This window comes from Scleropages formosus, chromosome 22 (assembly GCF_900964775.1).
Source record: "Scleropages formosus chromosome 22, fSclFor1.1, whole genome shotgun sequence".
In the NCBI taxonomy this organism is placed as follows: domain Eukaryota; kingdom Metazoa; phylum Chordata; class Actinopteri; order Osteoglossiformes; family Osteoglossidae; genus Scleropages; species Scleropages formosus.
Window position 1 is genome coordinate 7931158 of NC_041827.1, and position 24610 is coordinate 7955767.

Consider the following 24610-nt stretch of genomic DNA (forward strand, 5'->3'; position numbering starts at 1 on the left):
ATCTCCCAAGTTGTCAAAAATCTTGCTCTGGCAACAATAGGTCTTCCAATACACATACAGTCCTACTGTTCATTCAGCTTGACATAATCCACCAAGATAATTTTGACCAGTTGTTCAGGATAAAGGTCTGTAAAATGACCTTCTGCTCATCAGTCCAGTGATTTAATAATTTCTTGGTTCCAGGAGCCTCCTTTGCTGCGCACACTAAAACTTTCAACTTAATATACACAATGCACACAACTTCACAACACCCAGCTAGGGCGTTTCTGCTCAACTAGCCGAATCATTTAATTCAAATTTTAAACTAGCTAAATTGGGGGGGGGGGGGAACGACTGCAAAGGAAAAAGGTTAAAATGCATGTAACACAATTTATATTTAAAATGAATTTTTATTTCTTTACAAGAAATTAAGTTGACAAAGATGTAAACTGGGGAGGTGGAATAAAAAGGGCTTACTGTAGTCAAAATATATACAATTGAAAATTATATTCATACAAAACATGCCACATAGAATCAAAATGATTTATTTTTGTATCTTTCCTAAAAGTAACTCTGCTGTACAGATTCAACATCTTTAAAAAGAAATTAATGCTTTGAAAATCTTTAACAACCTTTATAAATTAAAAGCTATGCAGAGAACATAGGATAGTCAAACAAAAATAATTTATTTATAAACATGTTTTGCCATAATAGCACAAAAAACCTAAATTAGATCACAACGCTTCAAAAAAGTTCTGTTGGTCAAGAAATGTGCACAAACATTATTATAGGGTAGTACTCAAATATCCGATCAACATTGCGTGATTCCTTCTGAAATAAGCATAGCTGAAGTCATATCACACAATATAAAATGGGCTGAATGACTATTCATTTCACACAATCTAATCCAACACTGTACTTCTTTACAATGTACTTCCATAGGCTAATGAAATTTGTTATTATTATTAATAATAATAATAATGATAATAAGAATAATACCACCACCAGGGAAGTAAAGGAGTTTCACACTTTTGTCTGGGGAGTGCACATTACTGGGAAGTCTTCTGACCAATCCAGGGACTGATTTTGGTAAATATCCACAAACGGTAGCATAAATAACAGTAAAGGAGTCAAGAAAAACATAAATACAACCACATTACTGTACTGCCTTCTGCAATATGCATTTCAAATTAATCAGATACCTCTCCAATAAGAGAGCCTCTTAAGTTCTCTTCTACTGCCTTAATCACCCCTGTTTCTAGATCAAGTCATTGGCAAAAAAACATTGTCTTTTTTGTCTAGCTAAAATTTACAGCTCGACTATACAAGCTCATAGCAAAAATGCTAATAGAAAAACATTTAAATGCAGAAAAAACCTCTGTTCATATACATAGATATTCTGTTTGCTGTTCTATTTATATATGTATATATACTTATTAATTTGTAATAAAATGATATCCAGTGGTTGATTTATCTTTATCTTTATTTCACTATCACTTGACTAAAAAGGGAGAAGCTTCCTTTCCCCTTGCTTATATACAATTTTTACACTTACATAAGGGAGCAGGGAAATACACTGTTGTAAAGCAATTCTTTTTTTCCTTTTGTGTATTTTTATTATGTTAAAAAAAGTCAAAATGAAGAAATGCCCTTTAAGACTTTCATTTTCATGCTTCAAATTACTAAAATCCTAAACCAACAACTTATAATGGATTTAGCTTTGGGGATACAGGCACATTGCCTGGACTCAGGTAGAGAAAGACTTGCTACAGTAATACACAACATCGAAGTAGTCCATTCAAGAAAAACAGAGGGAAATAACTTAAAAATGAGTCCAGTGTCATAGTAGTCTGAAACTGGTTTTTTTGTTTCACCTTTGACTTCCATGTACACTAAAGCAGTGATGTGCCAGTGCTGTACCTTCACCGTAGCTCACCTGGCCTATGACCCTGCACTGCATTCAGACTGGGTGGGACCTGCTCCTACTCTTGAACATTGAAGCCCAAACCGTCCATAGCATTGTAGAGTTTTCATTTTGTTGTGTTCTCACCTAAATGTGAGAAGCCAGACAACCATCTCCCAATCCAGAGGAAACCCAGAAATAGTGCAGCCCAGATTCATCATTCAAGTTCAGTTTCCGATTGACATGATTTCTTAAACACTAAGATGTTATCCAGAAAGACAACACAACTACTGTATGTACATACATGATTAGCCACATTAACACTGGGTCAGGCATTCAAAATAATCATTTTGAAGTTGTAGTAATAGGTTATGTCTGTTGCAAAAATTTCCCAACAACTTCAGAACAGTATTTACCATGAATAAACCTTCTCTAGCTCATCCCAGAATAAACATCATTTATCCACTGCCCCTGCCCACTTGTAGTCCTTTATAGCTTTCATAGCCAACAGTTCCTATAGACTCAATGAGGTAGACTGGTTCCAACTAACAAACAGATGTATGCAATGTATGGGATGGAAAATGGTTTGCTTTCAGGGCTCAGGTCAGAAATCAATTCTTTTGCCTTGTGCTGTCCCTGGACTTTTCAACTTAACCTTAGGAGCGCTATATTTTGACATTTTCAGGATTGTCTAGCCAATATCAAAATGTGAATATTCAAAAATTCCATGTGTGGGGAGTTTGATTTTTGGGGGAATTGGTAAAAATTAATAAAATAAATACAATTTAAAAGAGTTATGCTCTAAATTCTCTTCAGTGTTCACTGAATTTCTGCCCACACAGCCTGACATTAAACCTTACCATTTGGAGCCAATGTTAAAAGGAGATGAAGTATAAGGCATCTAAATTTGCGGTAGTGGGGCAGGGGAAGGGATGTTGAAATGGTACTCTTCTTAATTTTCAGTAGTACCATTATCTTTTGTTTACTGTTACAGTACTTTATTTTGGGAAAATGGGGTATCCGTACAGTCCTCTCCTTTCACCCCCTTTGTTTTCTACAGTTTTTGTCAAACTTGTGGTTATCAGCCAGTAGCTTTCCTACTTAATAAGAAGTACAGACAACCTCCCTGGACTGGAAACAGCATACAGAGTATAAGTTTTGGGATTTCAACAAGCTTTGGCGCAAAAATTGGGGTATGTTTTGAGGCTGGGAGGAGAGCCTAGACTCCTCCATCTCCCTAACCCACTTAGTTCATCCATTTGCGGCAGTTCCATGCCCCACAGTGGCAGGGGATCTTGTGTTGATCATCCTCAAAATCAAACTGATAGTCATAAGTTAGCTGAAAAGGGAAAAGGAATGGTCAGTCATTGCCATAATAAACATATCAAGTCTTTCTATAACTTCGTAAGTTCCCCAAACAGGAAGAACTGTGTGAGAAGATCTAAAGTAAAGAAATGAGATTTTTACAAGGGCCGATGGCAGGCTTTAAAAAGTCATTGACTTCCTATGTGAATCAACAGTGACATCACACTGATACCCTTACCTCCTCCCCTTTAGGGATCCTGCGGCTAGAAATGATGATGATCTTGTCTTCCTTATCAAAGGTCACAACCTCTGCCACACAGTTCGGGGCACAAGAATGGTTGACATATCTGGGGAAGAAGATGCATAAGGAGTCAGTTGACCAGCTGCACAGATCAAAATATGACAGAAGAAAACGAACACCAATACAGCACTCACCGAGCTGGGCCACCAGTCAGGGTGGCATCAATCACATGCTCGTTGTTGATACGGAACATATAGATCCCTCGATTCTGAAAACAAACCACATACAGGTTAATTATAGGATTTCTTTTGTCAGGTTCTTTACTGTATTCTCCTTTTCAGTGCTTCACAGAAAAATTTCGACAATGCAAATTGCTTAAAGGATCAATTAATGAACAGTCGTGTTTCAAACTGACAGCCACAGTTTTGCTTGCAGTGAATAACTGGTACTTTCAACAAAAAGTAAAAGCTCCAATATTAGTTTTCTTATCATAAAATTTAAGTTCAGCATGGTACAGTAAGTAACAGAGCAGTTAAAGGCACAGTCTAAAGTTGATGGGTACTGGTTCAAACCCCATTATCTAGTACTGCTGCAGTACTATTGGGAAAAGCAGTTCCTATAAGTTACTCCAGCTAAAAAAGAAAAAAAAAAAAAAAAAAATTCTCATATCTGTAAATGGGTCAAATGCTGTAATTAGTTTTGGATAAAAGGATGCACTGAGCAAGAAAATACAAATAAAACAAACCAATTTTCCATAGGATTTTTAGTATGCACACAAAGTTTTTGTAGTTATTTAATCAGACATTTTTTGGGACTCAGGTGGCTTTAACCTTCAACAGAGCCATTGTGTCTTAAAAAAAAAAAAAAAAAAAAAAGTGCCTTACTCCATTTCACTTTAACTTCCTGAAATTTACGTGTTGTTGTTAATTTAATGTATACACCAAAAAGACATTTAACATGTAATTATTTAACACAGACAAAGAAAAGCAGAATTCATGATAATATTAGTTTTCACCCTTACAATCAACCTGTACTGCTTCAGTAGTAGTAAATCCTGCTCATTACACACCTGCTCCTCATATATCTTCTCACGGCGGTTGGCCACCTCATTACGGATGATGGTGCCAATGTACTCGATGACCATAGTGTGCTTCTCCAGATCCTTTGCAGCGTATAGCCCAAGGCCCTGGATGCGCGACCGAGCCAGGTAAACATTGTTCTTCCACTCAGTCTTCAAGCGTCGGTATTGTGAGGACTTGGAGTGGACAAACTGCTTGCTGTATGGGGTATTGATTTCACCCGTGAATGTACTCTGATAAGCCTTAGACATGCTGGTGCTGTTTAGCGTGTGTGGCCTTTGAGAAGAAAATAATGGAAAAACTAAGGTCATTTTTATTTTGTGACAGATGTGATTTTATCTGTACAGAGGTTCCATTGCTTAAAGTTACTGTTATTTTAAACCTCATACAGGTTTAAGAAAAATTAAAGGACTCCTCTGACCTCTTGCAATGAGTGAGAATCTTAGGTTCAGAACGGGCACAACCAGTAGGGTTAATCATGAGAGGAAGCTCCATCAGTGGGTGCCGGCCATACCGGAAGACATAGTTCTGGCAGTTCTCCACCCCAGGCAGCTGAGAGAGAGCAGGAAGGGAGTACAGCAGGAATGAGACTTTCACACTGACAAAATTAAAGTTTATAATATGCATCAAAGACATTTAATGTGGTAGACTATCATTTTGGAGTCTGACCAACAAGAAAATTCATCAGGGTGGAGGGGTAGATAGGAGCACTCACAGATTCTGTGATCCTCAGCACAGCGTGGATAGTCAACCCGTACATCTCCTCTCCCTTCACGTGGTCTGTGAACAGCTTCAACATGGCTGCCTCCTTGCGAAGGTTGGCCACTTGTTCCACAATCCGGCTCCATATCCCTGAACAAACGCAACATTTTTAGTGACTCTACTGATGTTATCACATCCTTAAATTAAAAGCAGAGGGGGAAGAAGGAAAATGAAGTCTTACCTTCTGGAGTTGAGTCCTGGAGAAGCTGATCTTCCTGACCCTGTTCTAGCACACGCACCTCAAAGAGAGGGCGACCATCCACCTCACTGATGCGGCACCGGTAGCGGCAGCGGCGGTTAGGCACCCGGGTACTCCAATAGATCCGTGTGGCTTCATAGCCAACTGGGAAAATTGCTGTGGGCGAATGGAAGGCAGCCATCTGGGAGGGCAAAAGCTGGCCCACAGCATGGAAAATTAGGCCCCCAACCCGGAACATGTGGATGCGGTCACCACGTTGCAGGATGCTGGCAATTTGCTTGACCTCATCTCGCTCGATGTACACCCGGCGGAAAACTGCAAAGCTACTGAGCTCTTCCTCACTGGGGCCCTTCAACTTATGCTGGGTGCAGAGCATGGTCTTATCCTTGAAGAACATGCAGCGTGCCCGAATAGCGCAAGCAAAGTGATATACGTTAGGGCAGCGAAGTCTGTTGCAGCTGTTAGTGGCGCCTGTCTTCTGGCAGCAGACGCAGCGAGTGCGTAGCCCTCGACGTAATGCGACTTCCACATTCATCAGTGCTCCACCCTGTGTCTCATATACCTCTGTGGACCACAGAGCACAATTCAGATGCACCCAGAGGTCCACATCAATGTTGAGGAGGCGGGCCGGGCCGTCGGTAGCACCGTCACCCTCCTCATGACAAAAGCAGCACTTGCGCAGGTCACGGGGAACCATGTCCGGGCGCAGGGTGATGCGCAGGCGGTCCATCAGTTCCCAAACCTCGCGGTTGCCCTCCTTCCGGGAATTGCCTTTACGGATTGTGATGACAAGCTGTAGACGCTTCCAGCGCAACCCCTTCCACTTCTTCATCTTTGGCTGCAAGTCTTCATCCTCTGATTGCAGCCGGCTACGAGGTTTGCTAGCCTTGGAGGCCTCCAAGGAAGGAGTGACCTGGTCCACTGAAGGGGGTGGTGGAGGTGGAAAGGTGGGCTCATGCTCAGGCTCATTTTTGATTTGAGGGTTGTTTGGACTACAGGATGGAGTGGACGAGGACAGAGCAGGAGGTGGAGGTTGTGGAGATGATGGCAAAGGAAGTGCTGGTGAAGTAGGTGACTGTGGGGGTGAAGCCTCCACTGGGAAGACAGGAAGGTGACGCACATCCAGATCTGACACATTAGTTGTGTAGCAGTGCTGGACCACCTTCGCTTCTGCCTCTGGACACTCCTAAAAGTAGATGATTAAAATACTTAGGCCTGAGGCCGAGTCATGCCAGTCTTAAAGCCAGTTTTCTGCACAGAGGTTAAGCCTCCTTGGAAACAATTCTGAGGTCATGAGAAATTTTCTTCTGAAAACCCCTTCAGTCCATAATTAGGCTGTGTCTGAAAAACTAACACTGATGTTTGTTTCCTTTATTAGTTCAATTGATTTCACATATGCATGTAACCTCTGTGCTACTAACCTGTTTGATGACAGACAAGATGTCCACCTGGTTCTTCAGGGTGCAGCCAGGCAAGGAAGTTTCATACTTCAGCCACTCTGTCTTTCCTGGTTTTGGGTTTTCTGCCTCTGAGGGGCCTGGGATAAGGAAGAAATGTGTAATACTTACTTATTATTCCTCAGTTTTTGATAGTATTTTAAAAATATCTCATAGCATGTCACATCTGAAATGACTTTTATATATAATTCAATGCCCTGTCTAAAAGCAGCTGACTGAATAATTTATTTAGCATTTAATGGTAAACTGCTAAAGTATATTTAGTCTATGCTTCAACCTTCGCCATTTCACTGAGCAAGAACAGGTGGTACCTGGAGCAGATGTGTTACGGATTTTTACAGATTCAGCAGAGCCCCCTCTCCCAGGGCTTGAAGGAGAAGCCACCTCAAAGGAACCAGGCATACGTATGTGTAGGAGATTAGCCATGGCCGCCATCACAGAATTCAGATTCTAGTCAGAGACAAAAGAAAATGAGCAAAAAAAGTTGAGGAAAAAATAGGTCAACATTAATGTGTGCGTTAAGGGAGCAGCTGCTCCTTTCCATGGTACCTTGGCTGCAGCAGTTGAGAGCATCAATGTGACGGACACCCCACCATTCTTGTCTTTATCCCACTGACTTGCTTTGCCAGCATGCTCAGAAAATGAGCCAACACCTTCAAAAGGCTTACCCTCTGGGAAAACTAGAATATGCAAAGGGAAAGGAGAAAAGTACATCATCATTTAAAGCATAAAACAAATGGGGGAAAAGGTTTAAAGTCAATAGTCAAGCTGTCATGATGCAGTCAGGTTCTTACTGAAACAGCCAAAAAAAGTACCAAAAAGAGCAAATGATAATGAGCATTACAAAGTCCTCTGCCTTTCCCAGGGTGAGAGTGGCTTCTAGGGAGAGTCGTGTTGCATACCAGGGATTGTGGTGCAGGAGATGATGGGAATTACAGGAGATATTGCTCTCTTGCTTTCCTCCGTCTTTGTCTCCTCCAGCAGTGGGAAGCGGGTTGTTTCGTCCCCTAGCACGCTCTCAGGAGAGGAAGCTGGCACAATACTGTCTGGAGAATCACTGTCCTCGTCACTTTCCATCCTGAAACACAACAGCAGGGTAAGGAGTGACAAGTCTTGCTGGAATCCACTCACCTATTCAACATATGATGGGTCACTGAAGAAAACATACCATTATAAACATGAATAAGCTGAGTATTCAAATCCCCACTTTAATGTGTTTTTTTACAGGAAAATACACATAAATATTTATTTATTAATTTTTAGCCAAGGATCTTCTCCAAAGTGACTTACAATGTTAAGGTATTTACAATCATTTGTCCATTTATACAGCTGGGTAATTTTACTGGGGCAATTCAGCGTAAGTACCTCGCCCAAGTGTACAACAACTGGAGGTAGGAATCAAACCTGTGACCTTTGGGTTTAAAGGCAGTAGTTGTAACCACTACGCTACCAACTATCCCACATACACAGTACAAACTTCATTCACTTTATCATCCCCAGCTTATTAATGTCAGTTATTGTACCTGATGTCCTCATTTTGGTTATGTGGGGGTGTAGGAAGGGCTGCCAACAAATCAACATTCTTCACTTCGTCAGAGTCTATTGATAAAAGGGGCAATACAGTTCATTGCTCATAACAAGTTCACAAAATCCACTTCAAAACAAAAGCTAATTCAAAGACCTTCTGCTCACCCTTGGCATCTTCTGGAGGTTCACTGTCCTTCTGGCTCTCCGACAAGTCTTCCACAGTGGTCACCCCATTCAGAAGCTTGTGCTGCACCGAGGGTGGTGGTGTGGGAGGCAGTGATGATGGGGGTGTTGGGGGGTTGCTGAGATTGCTCTGTGAAAAGAGAAGCATAAGACTTATGACATGGAAACAAGTTTAATAGTTGCAGTGAAACAAGGGAGTGCAATATTTTGGCCAGTGCACTGTGTATATTGTGACCTTTTGTTTTAATGTTTGAATTTGTTGGTATAACACAGCACGCTCATTTGAAATTTAACATATGCTTTCTTATGTTATTTGTATTTTTGCCCTTGATAAGTAATATGTACCTTAGTGAGCAGCTGGGAGTAGTAATCAGGGATGTTGTCCAAAACTGCATTTCCAAATGAGCCTTTCAACTGGCCTTCATTGTTGTTGGTACTGCTACCAAACGGTGTGAACAACTCAAGATTGGCAGTGATGGAAGGCTCCATCAAAGGAAGCAAAGAAAGCTCCTGAAAAAACAACAAAAATCTGTCACAAGATTCATCACAACAAAATGTTAAATTCAAGAATGACAGATCTGAAATGGCATACAGCTTCTGAGATCCATCACCCCCTCACCTGTTTTAGTTGTTTCATCAAGGCTTCTGTACTTTTGCCAACTTCATCCCTTTTGGTCTTCTTCCGAGAGTTGGGCCCTCGTTCCCCAAGTTTGTTGGTCCGCTTTGTCTTCACTGAAGGAGTCTTCTTGGTGATGGACTGCAAATCCTGTTTGACAAGATGGAATCATAAATGCAATGTATTTGAATAGATGACAAATAATTACTGGATAAAGAGACATACCTCCATGTTGCGTGGAGTCCCCTGCAGTTTCTGTTCCAGCATGGCCAACTTGCTGTTGATGTGGCCATTGATTTCATTGTGGATGCTGTCTGAAGGCCGTTGGGCTGCCAGCTGCAAGTTTTTGGTGCGCAATAACTTCTGCAGAAGCTGCTGCCCAGTCTCACTTTGCTGTGCATGTACAGCTGAAGTTTCTGTTGCATTTCCTGGGCTTGTAATATTGGAGTGAGCCAAACCAGAGCTGTAACTAGAACTAGCATTGCACGGGACCACCAGGCCACCCTTAGTCTCCCCTTTGACTGCCACAGTGCAAACCTCACCCCTTGCCACAAGGTCACACTTTACCTCTCTAGGCTCCTTCTTGATGCTTTGAAGTTGGATGGTACACACAGCCTCTGCACTAGGGCCTTGGACTTTATTAAGTGTTTGGCTTGCTATACCAATGGGTAACTGTTGTGCTAGATTCTTTTCTTGCCGATCTGACAATCCAGTGGTCAGCGCAGTAGGAGGCTGTGCAGCATGATTTGCTACATTTTCTGAGGACAGAGGTTCTGGCTTGAGTCCTAATTGCCCTAGAGATGCATTGCTCTCAGCTGCAGGTGACCCAGTGGTTTGTATCACATGGCTTAAAGGACTGCTCTTCTTCACTATCGTCTCAGCTGGAGTGTGAGACACTGTGAGGGCAGAGTTAGGTAAACCCTGGTCCTGTCTGGTAACTGGAGCTGGGCTTGAGGAAGGAATGCCTCCAGAGGAACCAGGACGCATCAAGCTGGCTGAAGAACCTTCAGAGCCAACCGGTGTTATGGCTGTCTGTAATGGGCTGGAAACTGCTGGCATTTGAGGCTGGACTTGTTGGTATGGTACCTGCTGAGGCTCTAGTGACTGTATGGGTGAAGACTGATGCACCGCTGTAGAACATGGAAAGAAATGTCGCTGCAGTTGCTGCTGCTGCTGGAGTTGTACATTTGGGTGGTTGGTAAACAACGGGTCTCCTGGGGAGTTTTGTCGAAGAACCTGTCGAGGGGTCACTGGTCTAATCAGATGACCCTGGCTAGATACATGACCCTGCCCCATAGCTGTTGGCACCTGTCCTCTGGCCACATGCTGCTGCATTTGCAGCATGTGCTGCTGTTGCTGTATTGCTTGTTGTTTCTGAGCCATAACCCCATACTGAGGTGACACTCCCTGTTGTTGGGCAAGCTGTATTTGTGGCAGGCCCATTTTACTTGGCTGCTGTAGCTGTTGTTGGGGAGAAGCTATAGTGCCTTGTTGTAACGGAAGTCCCCCACCTGTGGATGGAACCATTGTGCCTTGTGATTGTGAAAAACTAACTACCCCCTGTTGCCCCATTGTTCCTTGGTGTAGCTGCTGCTGTGTTACCAACCCTTGTGGTCGCTGTGCACCCTGCTGGGCTTGATTCTGCTGACCCTGGATCTGCCCTTGAGGGAGAGTTGTCCTCAGCATCTGTTGTCTCTGAGCAATCATAGCTTGTATATGCTGAACCTGCTGGCTGGGTGTGAGGTGACGTAGTTGGGGGTTCTGAGCAATAAATGCTTGAAAATTAAAAGGTGCCCTGATATTGCCCACAGTAGCCCCCGGCCTGAGGCCCATTATTTGCCCTTGCTGTCCTCTCACCATACTCATCTGTCCTATGACAGTTTGTTTTTGCTGCTGGGCAAAAAGAGCCTGCTGTTGATTTGGATGGGCTATCATGTTTCCTTCAGATTGGCCTGGGTGATTCTGCCCCATTATAGTCTGCAGCTGCCCAATCTCATCACGCTGTTGTGTAATTTCCTGTGCTGGTTGCTCAACCTTCTGGTCAGTCACTGTTCCTGTATTCTGTTGTTGCTGAGCTATATAACACATTTGCTGCCCTTCCTGCTTCACAGCAACAAGACTGTTTTTCTCTCCGTGCATGGGGTTTTGCCTCTGCAGAGCCAGCTGCTGCTGCTGTCCTTGAGAGGGTACACCTTGGTTACTTTGATAGCAAAGTTGTTGAACCCCTGATGGTGAGGGAGAACTAGAAAGCTGTTGTAGCTGTGGGTGTTGCTGCTGTTGCTGTTGCTGCTGTTGCTGAGCCATGTAAGAATGTGGCATCTGTTGCTGCATTAGTGTCCCCTGCTGGTCCCCAGCAGAAGCTGGCCGTTGCACATGAATTGAAGTCAAAGACACTTGGGGATGCTGTGGTGTTTTTGGACCAAGTATTCCACTTTCCTTACAGTTCTGGGCTTCCTGGGAAACATCTTGTACTCCTTGATGTAAAATGTCATTTGATGCCTGCACCTGTGTACCTTCTTGATTGATCCCTGCTGGAGAAGAGGTCCCCAGGAGGGAAGGAGATTCTGCAGAGTCCAGCTGGGAAGAAGGAGGTGGCAACTGCCTCTCCAAGTCTTGCTGCTGATTAATTTGGTTCATGTAACCTTGTTTCTGTTGCAGATGTTGCTGCAGTGTCTGCTGTTGTAACTGTGCCAGCTCCTTTATGCCTTTCTGTTGCTGCTGAGACAGAAGCATGCGTTGTGCTAGCATGTTCTGCTGCTGTGGTATGAGCTGGATATGTGGTCCCTTAAGAGCTTGCTGCTGGTGACCAATTGGTCCTTGCTGAGGCATCACACCTTGTTGTCTCTGCTGCTGCAACAACATCTCTTTTTCCATCATTCTTTGATCATTTCCCACCAAACTTTGGTTCTGAGTGACTGGTTTTTCTCCAACAATGTTCTGTGTTGGCTGAGTGACAGACTGGGCTCCAACCATACCTTGCAAAATAGGAACTGGACCCTGCTGATCCTGTAGCTGCATCATGTTTTGTTGCTGACGTGGGTGTTGTTGAGCCATGAGAGCATTACCCATGATACCTTGTGAAGTTGGTACAGCCATTCCACCTGACTGTTGAGTCACCACACCCATTTGCTGTGCTTGTGGTAGCATCTGTTGTCCCATTAGTCCTTGTTGCTGCTGCTGCTGCTGCAATTTTTGCATCGACTCCATCCTATGCTGAAGCTGTATCTGTCGTTCCTGGATGAGTCTTGTTCCCTGAAATCCAGTCCCCTGGGGAAAGTAGCCTGCAGAGGGACCTGAAGACAAAGTACCAGCTTGAGGAGCATGGCTTCCTCCAAGGAAAGGTTGTCCATGCTGAACCCCTACTGGGATGCTGCCAGTGGGAACCTGCACAGGATTTTGCACCAACACTGGTGCTCCTTGCTGACCTATCAATGGTCCAGGCAGCTTGGACAGCACCCTGGGGCTCTGTGTCGAAGGACCAGATGGCAGAAGTCCAGAACCCTGCTGGTGCTGCTGCTGTTTGTTTCGATATTCTGTCATCAGAGTGGTGTGTTCTTTCTGTTGCTTACGCACCTGAGAAAAAAATAATGAAATAAAATAAAATAAATATTCACATGTGAGCAATGGAAACTATGTTACTCTCTCCTATATTTATGCAATGGTTATTTAGGTCACCTGATCCAGCTGTTTCTGAATTTTGCTTTGCTCTTCAGTGACCAGTTTGAGCTTCTCAGCATCAGCCTCTGCAAATTCTCGTCCAGCTTTCTTGGCTGTGCGCTGTTTAGCACAAAGAGCCTTGCGAGACTTGCGGTGCACACCAATCTGCTCCTCCAAGAACTTGAGTTGCATCTGGAGAAGCTGTTGAGTATGCAGTAACCATTCTTCATACTGGTGCTGTTCTGCTTCATCTGCAAAAGACAATTGTGTACATTACATAGCCAAGAAAGTAAGACATAATTCAGATTAGTCAGCAATGCAGAGAATTTAAAATAAAAAAAATACACAACAACATCATCATCAAAACACCAATATCAGACATTGCCAAGCTTACTAATGATTCCTTGCACAAACTGTGGAGGGTTGGGTCTGGGTTGAGTCATGTCACTGGTTTCGCCTTCCTGTGGACAAAATATAACATTGTGGTTTAAGTTAACAGTGGTCTGCTATTATTCATGTTAACACAATTTTCTGGAAAAGAGGAAACAAACTAAAAATGAAAACAAATTACTAAGTAGGGATAACAAAATCCATGAAGATATACACTCAGAGCTCAAAATTTGGCCTAAACTGGTATAAAACATTGTTAAAGCTTATTCGGCTGGGAAAAAGATTTATTTTTTCAAGCTCAGTACACCTTGCATGCAAAATCAATGTGTACCTTAGGGGGCCCTGCAGGGACTCTACCCTGTGGATCGGTAGTCCCTTGAGTTCCGGACAGCCTCTGGGCAAGGAGAGATACCTGTTGTCTGGCAGAGGATAAAACACCAACATGAGTACTGCAGATGCTATACGCTTGACTGAAAAAAGAAACAATGATATTTTACAAGACTATATTACATATTAAAATATATATTTGAGATACCTGCTGATTCCTGGTGGCACTCCAATGGGCCCTTGTGTCATAACTCTTTTGATGCCCTTCAGTGCCACCATTTTTGCCTTGGCAATTGGATCCATGATATCATCTGCTGCAAACTTGTCAAGATCTGCAATGGAGCATCAGAAGGTTAGAAATTTTCAGTGACACCTAACTCCAAAATGAAGTGCTCTTCAGTAAAAATACATTTAAGCATTTCAGAGATGAGTTACCTGTGTCTGGAAAAAAGTTATTAGCCAGAGGTGGCTTAACCATTTGCTGCTGCTGTTGTTGAGGACTGGATAACACCTGATGGCTGCCTCTAGTCATACTTTGCTGCTGAGCCATAGTGAGATGAGGTGCCTGGGGAATAGTTGTTCCATGGAGCCTTTGCTGCTGCTGGAGTGCAAGAGTATGGGGTCTGGGTACCATTCCTGGCTGAAACCCGGAACCAAGAGGTCCCTGTGAAAGGGGTCGGTGATGCTGTTGGAGCATAACCTGAGGATTTCCTATGGCAGGGGAAGGCTGCTGCTGGGAGGGCATGCTATGATGGTGTGGATTTATCCCAGTCTGGCAAAGGGAGTTCAGATGCTGCTGCTGTTTCTGAAGTTCCTTCTTTTCATGTTCAAGGAGATCCTGGATTAGCAGCGGCAATTCACTGGCCTCCAGGGAGCTTTCAACTTTGTCCAAATCTACAGCGGGCGAATGATGCCCTCCTCCATCAGGTAGCCCCAGTGGATCCTCATCAAGGTCTGAATTGGGGTTATCTGGTGGAAAAGAATGTGTCTCTGAATGTCCAGGTTCATATGTGGGACCTCCTAAAGCAACCGAACCTAGAGATGTAGATGCATTTGGCAGCTGAGCAGAAAGATTGCTGGATGGCCTGGTAGAAGCTGTTGCCCCACCTAGAATCATTGAGACAGCCTCTCCCATCTCATCCTTTACTGTAACAGATGGTGGTTTTGGATGTGTAAGCCCTCTTTCACTTTCAAGGTCTTGAGTCAGGCCCTTTTCCTCCATCTTAAGCGTGTGTAGGGTTTCCACCCCTGAGGACTGACCAATCTGTGTGGAAAGGTGTGGTGTGTTTGAAGAGGCAGAAACTGCAGGTGAAACTGTGACCAGTGTACCAGCTTTAAGTAGCTCCTGTCCAGTCAGTCCCATTTTCATTTTGTCATCCTTGACATCAGAGGCCGAAGAAGGGCCTTCACTCTCAGCCTCCACCAGCCGAAGCTGATCAGAGAAGGTATCTTTAGGGTCTCCATGGTCAAGCTCAGGGTCAGTGTATGCCAACAAGTCAAACTCATCACATTTCAGCAGGTCATCTAAGTGTGGGTCAGTGGTCTCCAGGCTGTCCAGATTTCCCAAATCATCATCCCCTTTCTCTGGACCAAGATCAAGAGTAGCCAGATCATCCACATCTTCCTCTGCCCCATCTTCTCCTGCTGCACCACCAAGTCCTTTAGCAACAAATGGGTCCTCAAGGTCAGTCTCTGGCAAGTCTAGGCTGGAGGGTTTGTTTACCACTGGGTCCAGAGAAGGAGTCTTTTGCTCTCCTGCAGCGCCAACTTGAGGGATCTGCTGCTGAGGATGGAAGGTAGTGCTAGCCGTGCTCGGGTTTGAAGTAGAGGTGTCAAGCTGCTGCTGGGGTTTGGGTGAATGTAAAGAGCCTTGCTGTGGTACAACGGTAGCCACGGTACTTTGCTGAAATGGCACTCCAGGGCCTCTTATTGCATCTGTTTGAGTATTGAGGACAGAAGGCATTGGAGGAACAGAAAGACCTAACGGGGCAGGCACAGAAGGCTGGGGAAATGTGGTGTCCATGTTTTGTTGAGGTGCATAAAGACGCGGTCGAGGTTGAGTGCCATGTGTCACAAACTGCGGCCCTAGGGACATTCTCTGTGTGTTGTGCCTGAGCTCAATGAACTGTGGTGGGGGTCCAGATAAAGGTCCTGTCTGTATAGCCTGTGCTCCAGAAGTGGGCACCACAGCATGGGGATGAGGCATTCCCTGCATCCTCTGAATGTTAGGTGGAATGTTCACTGGTGTACTAAGGTGATATCTCTGTCCCCCTGCTTCCGTTGAACCTGGCTGCACAAATCTGCGAGGCCCCCCAAACTGTCGTGGCCATTGAGAAGGAAAGGGGGGACGGACGTGGAATCCCTGGGGATTATTTTGTCCTGTTTGTCTGCAGAAAAGAAATGCACGTGAAACAAAGTTGTAAGAAAATCATTTTAGCATTTGTGAGTTAACTAAAACCAACGCACAGGGAAAAAAAAACAGGTACAGCACAGCTCTTCCTGTCTTCTGGTTTTATTCAGAATTGCCTGTACCTGATGCCACTGGGGTCCATTAAGGCAGATGTCCCAGGAGTTTGCTGGCAACCCAGTTTGTCATCCACTGTGCCTGCGGTGGAAGGCAGCTTTCCTAACGATGCAGCCAGGTTACCAGCAGAAACAGCTCTGTCCTAAACACATATCAAGGACATTGAGGGTTAAAAAAAAACACTATTAATGAGTAACATACTTCCATCACCACTTACAAAAGAAGGACAATGGGTGTTCTAACCAGTTCTTACCTGTGGGTATGGAGGAGGAGCACGTTGACTTTTATCTTGTTGGTAAGGTTGTATGGTTTCTCCTGGCCAGGAAGCAGAGCCACTATTTGCCGCTGCTGCCACTTTCTCCTGCCGGAGTGAGTTTCTCTGCATCAACAGCTCTCTTAGCCTCTGTCTCTGCAAGGACCAAAAATGGAAAGCTCACTGTTTGTGAATTAAGTCACAAACATATTACACAAGGATTTAATACTGGTAACACAAAAACGGTTTTAAACAAGCTTATTTTTAATTTTCCTTTTCAGCAAACATAGATTTTCTCTTTTTTTTTTTCTTTTTTTTTTTAAAAAAAAAAAAAAAAAAAAGATCTGTATCAAAGCCACTTACCTGACATTACTCCAAACCATCTGAAGTTGAATCTATACCCTTTGACAGTGAATTATGCGTACTATACAAAAACAATTAAGAGGCCATTGATCACAAAACATTTAAATCAGTCGCAAGGTAAGGAATTGTGTGTGGGGGCTTCAGAACAGAGCAGGTTGTTGTTACCTGTCTGTGCTTTTCCAGGTCTGACTGGCTGAGGCCACTGAGTGCCACATCCTGTCCCACATGGAGGTCAGATGGCTCTTGAGAGCTTGGCAGGGCGGGGGTATGAGGTACTTCTTGTGGTCGCCCAGAAAATGGGTCTGATGGGCCTCCTGACAGCTGCATCCTAGGAGGGAAGCTATCCACATTCATGGTCTGCGGCTGTGGTAGCTGGAGCTGGCCCTGGGGGGCACGGGAATCCCCAAAAGGCCCATGTGCCTGAGATTGATTCCCTGGGAACATTCCCAAGCTGGGGCTTCGGCTGAATGAAGGGGGTCCTGGGGGCTTTCCAGAAAGAGGATCTGCAGCAGAGTGTGGTGGCGGTGGTAACGGAGGCAACTGGCTGTGGTGTGGTGAGCCCACAAAAGGGGTACTGCCTTCTGAAGTGGAGGGAGCCAGCCGGGACGGCTTTTGAAGACCAGCGAAGGAGTCACCTGACTGGGGCCGTGAAGGGGGCTGTGAGTAAGGGTCTGGAGACTGAAAGCGGGGCTTAGCAGGTGACTGCACAGAAAAGGATTCATTGGAGAGAGTGCCTGGAGTAAGTGGTGACTGAATGCTGCTCTGAGACTGTGGGCTAGCAGGCACTCTGGAGTGGGGATCTTGCTGAGGTAGCGGGGGTCTTTGGGGCAGAGGAGAACAGTTTTCCCCTGGCTGAGATCGGGGAGTCAGAGGAGGCTGAGAGTATGGGTCTGAAAATGGGGTGGAAGGAGACTGGCGGTAGTTTTCAGAGAGATGACTGGGTGAGACTCCAGGTGGGTGACACCCAGAAACCATTGCAGTATCTCCTTGATGGGGTCGTGGTGTCATGGGAGTTTTGAACAAAGCATCCCCTGACTCTAACAGGCCAGCAGGGGAGTCACACCCAGGATCTTGGCGTCCAGTAGAGGGAGCACAAGAAGGAATGCCTGCCAAATCAGTCCGCTGCTGTCCCATTGATGGGGCAGCAGGTGAGGCAACGTACTCCTGGCGGCCCATGCCTTGCTGGTTTCGAAGAGGCTCCACAAAGTGGGAAGAGTGTGGGGATGAGAGCAGTGGGGAGTCTCCATGGCCTCTTTGCCTTGGGCTCCCTGGTGGAACCACAGTCTCCTGACGAGCTTGCTTGGCCTGCTGTGGCCTGGCAAAAGGGTCCACATGCTGAGACCTGCAGGAAGCAGGCTGCATGTCCTGAGGACCCCAGGACACTGGCTGACCCTGGGGATTAACCTGCAAGCCAGAGGAGGTTTTTCCTGAGGAACAGGCCTGCAATGGGCTACTGGAGGGCTGGGAGTAGGGAATGGATGGATGGGAGTGAGGGCGGGGTGACTGAGGAGGCACCTTAGCAAAGGGATCTACTGTAGCATCATTAGAGCTTGGAGTTGAGACTTGCCCCTCTGGGAAAAACACCCCAGAACCAGGAGTAAAGGGAAACGGACTTTCTGCAGAGCTGGGCTGGGATGTAGTGGAAAGGGAACCCGAAGGTGGGGGTGGGATTTGGAGGTGCAGGTTGGGACGCTCTCCTTTACTATGTCCAGGCTCTGTCTTCACTGGTCGGCACAAATGGCTCTCAGACTGCTGCAGGAGGAAAGCACACCACACTGTTTTACAAAAGCAGACATTCACACTAAGTGTACTTAGTGTATACTTATACAACTTGCACGTGAGCATCATGAGGACCTGGAGTAGTTCCTTACCTTCTGTGCCTTGCTGATTCGCTGCGCTGCTCTGTTGTCTTTGGCCTTTTGCTGATGAAGTAAAAGAAGGTATATGTTGCATTAACACTTTATTACAAGAAGGGTTTAACAAAAGTAAAAAACATAAGCTTAAAAGAATAGAAAATAATGGATTATGAATACTCAGTTACACATCTGAACAACAGGCCTTACCAGAAAGGGAACCTTGTCTGCAGCAGATATTTTTCTCCACATTTTCATGATCTGCTTGCAACGACTAGACCAGTCTGGTAAAATGAGGAGAAAGTAAGTTCCTATGACTTTCCATTTAATATCTTTCAATGGAAAATATCATCATCATCATCAATCAGTCATAATAATATTACAGAATATGAGTATATTCTATAATGCAGACAGCTGGTAATGTAGTGGTTAGAGCTGCTGCCTTTGGATCTAAAGGTTGCAGGTTCGATCACCACCTCCAGCTATAGTACCCTTGAGTAAGGTACTTAACGCTAAAATGCTCCAGTAAATTTACCCAGCTGTACAAATGGGTAAATAATTGTAAGCTTGTAATAATTGTAACCTTAAAATTGTAAGTCACTTTGGAGAAAAGTGTCAGCTAAGTTAATAAATGTAAATGTAGAGTATCTTGTAGATTCCCACTGCTTTAATCACTGCAGCTAACAGCTAAGTATGCCCTCTCCACACTGACCTGGGTAGTCCTGCTTCAGGCTGGGAAAGTTCAGGTTGGCATAAAGCACAGGAGAGATGGTGGAAAGCTCCCCCAGTTCTTCATCCTTTTCCCACCGTTGCAGGCTGCGCTGGCTGTACGAAAGTCCATCACCTTCTGGCTCAGTGGGCGTTGGTGGTGTTGACGGTGTGGCTGGGGTGGAAGGGGTCGCCCAGGGGCTGTCGTCCCCATGGTCTGGGCTGAACATAGTTGCCCGATCCCTGCCAGCATCATAGCAAAAAACTGTGACTTAAGCAAACATCATCAATGGAGGAAATACAGAAATGCTGTCAGCACTGGACTGAAAGTTTCACTAACCGGCTGTCAAAAAATGGTGACTGAGAGAGACTAGGGAACGAGTCCATCATACCAGCAGAGGGCAGAGAACCTGAGAGAGAAGCACCTGTATGTGACACACAAACACAACACTGAATGTCTACATGAGCCACACAAATTTCTATTCTATTTCATTTATTTTACCACGACATATTGTCTAACTTGAGCACTTTATACAACTGGCCACCATGCTTTCACTATGTTGGCCATATCCTAGTTATTACATTCATGTTTCTTCTCCACCATCTGCTTTTAGTTTACCAAGTTCTCCCCTAACCACACCTGGAGGGAGACTCCTCTGTGGCATATTGCAGTGGCTCGTTTCCCCCTCGCCTGACTCCACGATGGGCCTTGTGCTGTTGTGCAGACTTCCACCCAAAGAGGCGCTGTCTGAAACACCAAGCACTTTTCTGAAGAACTGCTCAGAGTCTTGGCTCTCAACACCATGGGCCAACCCTAGGATACACATGAAAAGATGGTCTCTTCAGGCTCCCCAATGCTGCTATAACTCTTTGCTGTAACAAAGTTGTAAGTCATTTTGGACGAACACATCAGCTAAATAAAGAAATGACAATGCAAATAGTGATGCCACTTGACAACATGAGTTCAGCCTAAAAGAAGAAACCTACCTTGAGACTTGTCAGTACCAGAGGTCTGTTGAGCACTGGAAGGCTGATCTTTAGAGGAGGCAAGTTCAGCTCCAGCACCACCTGAAGCAGTACAGAGAAACCCAGTAGTCAGGCACCTACCATCAGACTCACCTTTCCATGTTCACTGCATCAGTAAAGAAATTCTTAACTGAATGTAATGTTGAACTTGAAACTTATGAGAATGTCTTGAGTAAGAGTAACACTTTCTACTCTCTTCAGGAGTCAAAACTGGAATTGGAATAATGACAAAAATGTAAACCGTCACAAAGACATTTTAATTAAACAACTCAAAAATATACAAATTTAAAGACACAGTGTTTCTTTAGTTTGTCTGTAACAGTCACGTCCTTCAGCAGGACCCCACCTGACTCCACCTGAATCTCAGTACCAGTAATCCCCTGCTGAACCAAGATTCCTGTCACTCCTTCCTTGGCCTCAGCTGAAAATTTACAAGAAAAATTGCAATTTTACACTCTGTTAAATGCACTTCAGGAAAGTAAACAATTAAGACATCTCCCTTACCTGACAAAGATGCAGAGGGTGCCACCCCTTTTTCTTGGACTGATGATGTGGAGGGTTGTGGGGGTCTGGGAGGGGGCTGAGCCTGCCTGTATGCCGGTGGAGCCAGCAGCGCTTTCTTACTCAGGTCCAAGAGTGTCTTTCCAAAGAAGGCTTCCTATAAGAGTAGAAAACAGTTCTAACCATCATGGCCTTCAATGTCAGGCACATACAGCAGAAGGCAAGGCATACTTAAGCAATGCCTGAGGTCTGTATATTCACAATGTGATGGTTTGGATTGCTGATACTTCATTTAGAGCACAAGCCAAATGCTATGGAGGTATACCTGCAAGTAGGCTGGAAAAGAATCTTCAAGTTTGCTCTTCTTCCTGCTCCTGCGCTTCTTAGCCTGCTCTCCCTCTACGTCTGTCGTCTTCAGGTCAGGATGAGTATCAACAGGAGTCTCTGGGTGGGCTCCTGCACAAGTTTAAAATAGCTTAGCATCCTACTTTTACAGGACCACTCCCCAAATCTGCTTGGATCTTAAAATGAACATTATCCCAGTTCTCAAAGGATACACTACCATACCTGATAAGAAAATGTGGTAACATGACAATTAGCATTATCTAAATAACTAATCTTACGGCTGAAAGAAAAAAATGTGATAACCTGCAAGAATGTGGGTTGAAGATAAAGTAACAACATTCAAAGAAATAAACATGCAGGAAAAAAAATAGAAGATTATAACCTGTCATGAATTTATCTTCCTCTGCAACCTTGTCAACATTCTGTCCATCAGTTGTAGTTTCTCCTGACAGTGGTATGGCTGGACCCTTCTTCAGCCGTGCATAAGACTTTCTCTGTCGCACCATGAATCCCCCAATCCCTACAACAAAAGGAATTGAAAATTAAATCAAAGTAAAGGATATTCAGCACCCTCTTTTCTTTTACTCATCCATTATCTTTAATCACTTGTCCAGTGCCAATCACAATAGTCCAGAGTCTATCCCAGAAGCATACTGCAAAAGGCAGGGTACACCCTGGACTAAACACGAGTCCATCACAGGGCAATGACACACTCATTCATGCATACATCCATACACTAAGTGCAATTAAAATTCCCGTTTATCTGAAATATGTCTTTGGACTGTGGGATTGAACTGAAACATCTGGAAGAAACCCCACCAAACAGAGAAAGAACATGCAAACTTAATAAAGACTGAGCTGGATTGAAATCTATAATCACACTCACAGCCCAGGAGCTGTGAGGCACTAGTGCAACCTGCTGTGCCACTCAACTGCTTGCCAATACTGCTGAAATTACATACTATGTCTAATCCACCATTCTGCGATTAACATGTTACTGAAGCCTCTAACCTGGTCTGTAAGGTTTGCGTTTCCTCTTCTTCCCATCATCCATTTCGTCTGTCGCTCCCTTTACACCCTCTACATCAACACCACTAGCAGCTACACCTTCAAGTGGCAAGTCTCTTTCAGGGCCTCCTTCCCGGTCAGGGCTTCCTGGTGGTTCTGGTTTAGGCTCGCAGTCCATGGTCTCCCCACAGCCTGGTAAGGGCAAGCATGCAAGACCAACAGTTACAACTTGACTCATCAAAATAGCAAGGTACCCAACTGAAAAACTAGCAGAGTACTGGATTTTTAATCAATAGTAAGGATGTTCTAGGCACTTCCCTTCAGTATATTTCATAAAGTAAAACTAAACAAGACTCCTAAGTGGTACAGGTTCTTGCTGGGAATGAAAGTGTTAATACTATGACTACATCAGAACTTAAGTATTGAAGCTCTAAAAAAGTGGCAGTGGCTCTCACCTTCACCTTTCACCTCCTCAGGATCTGTGTCCTTCATCTCCACCCCATCAGCAGTGCGACATCGTCGCTGCCGTCGCTTGATCAGTGGGGACAGGGAAATGCTGCGCAGCATGGACATGCCAGATTCTGTCAACCACACCCCCTCTAGGCGGTAGAACTGTGGCTCTGAGGGGAGGAGACTGGCTTTTACATGTCATAGAGGCAGGCAACATAAGACATACAAATGACACATCTGCACTCAAGATAAATGCAAATACTCAAACACACCAATTAAAGGTAGCTACCCAAACATGGTAACTGTGTAAACAGCAACTAAGTAGAAAGTGATACTGAAATCAAACCAAATGGACCGTTCAAGGCCCCAGCACCACAAAATCAGAGGCATTATCAAATTTCTTCCTCTTCCAGACAACATACCTGCTTCTTTCATTTTCATCGGCATCATTAAAGGGGATTCCACCACTGCAGTCAACCAAAAAACAGAATATGTCACAAAAAAGCATATTTCCCCATTTTGTACTTCTCTGCCAGCCTTTGGACAATTCAGCTAAAGATAATAAAGATCAAGAGAAAGGATGCGGAACTGCATACCAATGGGTTTGGGGACATAGGGAGAGCAGGCGGTGCACGTGAAACCAATGTCTGATGCTTGTTCTGCCTCATCCTCAGTGTAAAGGCCCTCACATACAGCATGTACCCACCTACATGAAGACACAGATGAGCCAACTGTAACCACACTGTCCTGTCCCAGTTTATACATCAATCAAAGGAAAATGCAAAACACCAAAAAATATCAAAAACAGAATCACCTCAAAGTAGGTGGAAAAAGAGAGCAAGTTCACTTCCAACTGTAATGTATCTTAAGCTCATTTTACACATTTAACGACAGGAAAACGCGGTTCACTAATGTTGACGGATGTGTATACCAACAACACCCTGCCTGCATTGACATTCTTCAAACCCACCGGTCACAGTGCTGGCACTGCATCAAGAGCTCCTCCTCCATGAAGTTCTCCCGACACACAGGGCAAGTGACCAGGCTGGCACAGGGCCCACAGTGTGTGTAATTGTTCTGCCACTCACAGTGGAATCCAGGTGACTTGGAGCCACACTGCACACACACTACGCACCTACACAGGCACACAGGAACACAGGTGACACCCAGATCAATACATTTACATGGTGTCATAAACTGAAGATACTTATTACATTACCAAAATAAGCATTAAAGGCAGGAGCCTGCATAGCAAAACTGCTAATCACAATGTATGGTGCAGTTCCTTAACCAATAACGGTGACTGAAAAACTATTTTTGATTTATCTACTGTCCACCAAAGTGACAGGAAGAGATGGTAATGAAACAAGTGGCAGGACTTGGACACACACCATTGACACTTCCATCCACCTTTGGGAACAGTGTGTAAGGGAGGGTCGAGGCAGTAAGTGTGGTAGCTGACATCGCAGTCATCGCACAGCAGCAGCCTGGCAGGGTCTGAGGCCTTGCCACACATCTCGCACACAATGCATTCCAGGCAGCGCCAGCCCTTGGTCAGCATCACCTTGGAGATCTGCAAAATGTGATACAATTGTAGAACCTTAGGAACTGCTACACAGGGAGGAGTTTGTGCATGAGGCTTGGTATAAGATGAAAGAGCTGACCTTGCTGTTCACACAATAAGGATGATAACACTGGGCACACTGGGCACATGCCAGTAGCTGTCCCTCTACCCCTCGGCCAAAACTGCCACACACCACACACATGTCCTAGGATGCAGAAGAAAATACAAGGTCTGCTGCAGTGCCTGGAAAAACCTAGATATGTGGGATTAGATGGGCAAACAGTCACGAAATTAAGCACTTCAGAAATTCAAAATCTAACATCCGTACACATAACTTTGAGATGTACTCTCAACAGCTCCCCTTTCAGCAATAGTTCTTTCCGTGACTTT

General features: G+C 44.6%; 1 protein-coding gene across 3 annotated transcripts in view; it reads right to left on the reverse strand.

The window, feature by feature from the left end:
- Nucleotides 1–369: 369 nt before the first annotated feature.
- The window catches only part of LOC108918411 (histone-lysine N-methyltransferase 2D-like), a 39353-nt gene continuing 15112 nt past the window's right edge, over nt 370–24610 (reverse strand). The window contains exons 15-55 of one of the 3 annotated variants that reach the window (XM_018725588.2): nt 24321–24425; nt 24048–24229; nt 23627–23791; nt 23253–23362; nt 23079–23123; nt 22668–22826; nt 22210–22398; nt 21581–21718; nt 21179–21309; nt 20857–21010; nt 20699–20773; nt 20314–20394; nt 19967–20140; nt 19667–19751; nt 19331–19569; nt 18829–18902; nt 18637–18687; nt 16931–18517; nt 16403–16558; nt 16158–16291; nt 14061–16012; nt 13834–13957; nt 13630–13717; nt 13303–13369; nt 12927–13159; nt 9477–12824; nt 9255–9401; nt 8981–9145; nt 8618–8765; nt 8449–8524; nt 7828–8003; nt 7475–7605; nt 7237–7375; nt 6890–7005; nt 5451–6654; nt 5223–5359; nt 4929–5059; nt 4498–4783; nt 3623–3696; nt 3426–3534; nt 370–3221 (exon numbers count right to left, since the gene is read on the reverse strand). In XM_018725588.2, the coding sequence (XP_018581104.2) occupies nt 3129–3221; nt 3426–3534; nt 3623–3696; nt 4498–4783; nt 4929–5059; nt 5223–5359; nt 5451–6654; nt 6890–7005; nt 7237–7375; nt 7475–7605; nt 7828–8003; nt 8449–8524; nt 8618–8765; nt 8981–9145; nt 9255–9401; nt 9477–12824; nt 12927–13159; nt 13303–13369; nt 13630–13717; nt 13834–13957; nt 14061–16012; nt 16158–16291; nt 16403–16558; nt 16931–18517; nt 18637–18687; nt 18829–18902; nt 19331–19569; nt 19667–19751; nt 19967–20140; nt 20314–20394; nt 20699–20773; nt 20857–21010; nt 21179–21309; nt 21581–21718; nt 22210–22398; nt 22668–22826; nt 23079–23123; nt 23253–23362; nt 23627–23791; nt 24048–24229; nt 24321–24425 (12978 nt within the window). In that variant the 3' untranslated portion in view covers nt 370–3128. Of the gene's footprint in view, nt 3222–3425; nt 3535–3622; nt 3697–4497; nt 4784–4928; nt 5060–5222; nt 5360–5450; nt 6655–6889; nt 7006–7236; nt 7376–7474; nt 7606–7827; nt 8004–8448; nt 8525–8617; nt 8766–8980; nt 9146–9254; nt 9402–9476; nt 12825–12926; nt 13160–13302; nt 13370–13629; nt 13718–13833; nt 13958–14060; nt 16013–16157; nt 16292–16402; nt 16559–16930; nt 18518–18636; nt 18688–18828; nt 18903–19330; nt 19570–19666; nt 19752–19966; nt 20141–20313; nt 20395–20698; nt 20774–20856; nt 21011–21178; nt 21310–21580; nt 21719–22209; nt 22399–22661; nt 22827–23078; nt 23124–23252; nt 23363–23626; nt 23792–24047; nt 24230–24320; nt 24426–24610 lie in introns of all 3 variants that reach the window. The other 2 variants (XM_018725589.2, XM_018725586.2) reach the window with 2 other exon arrangements.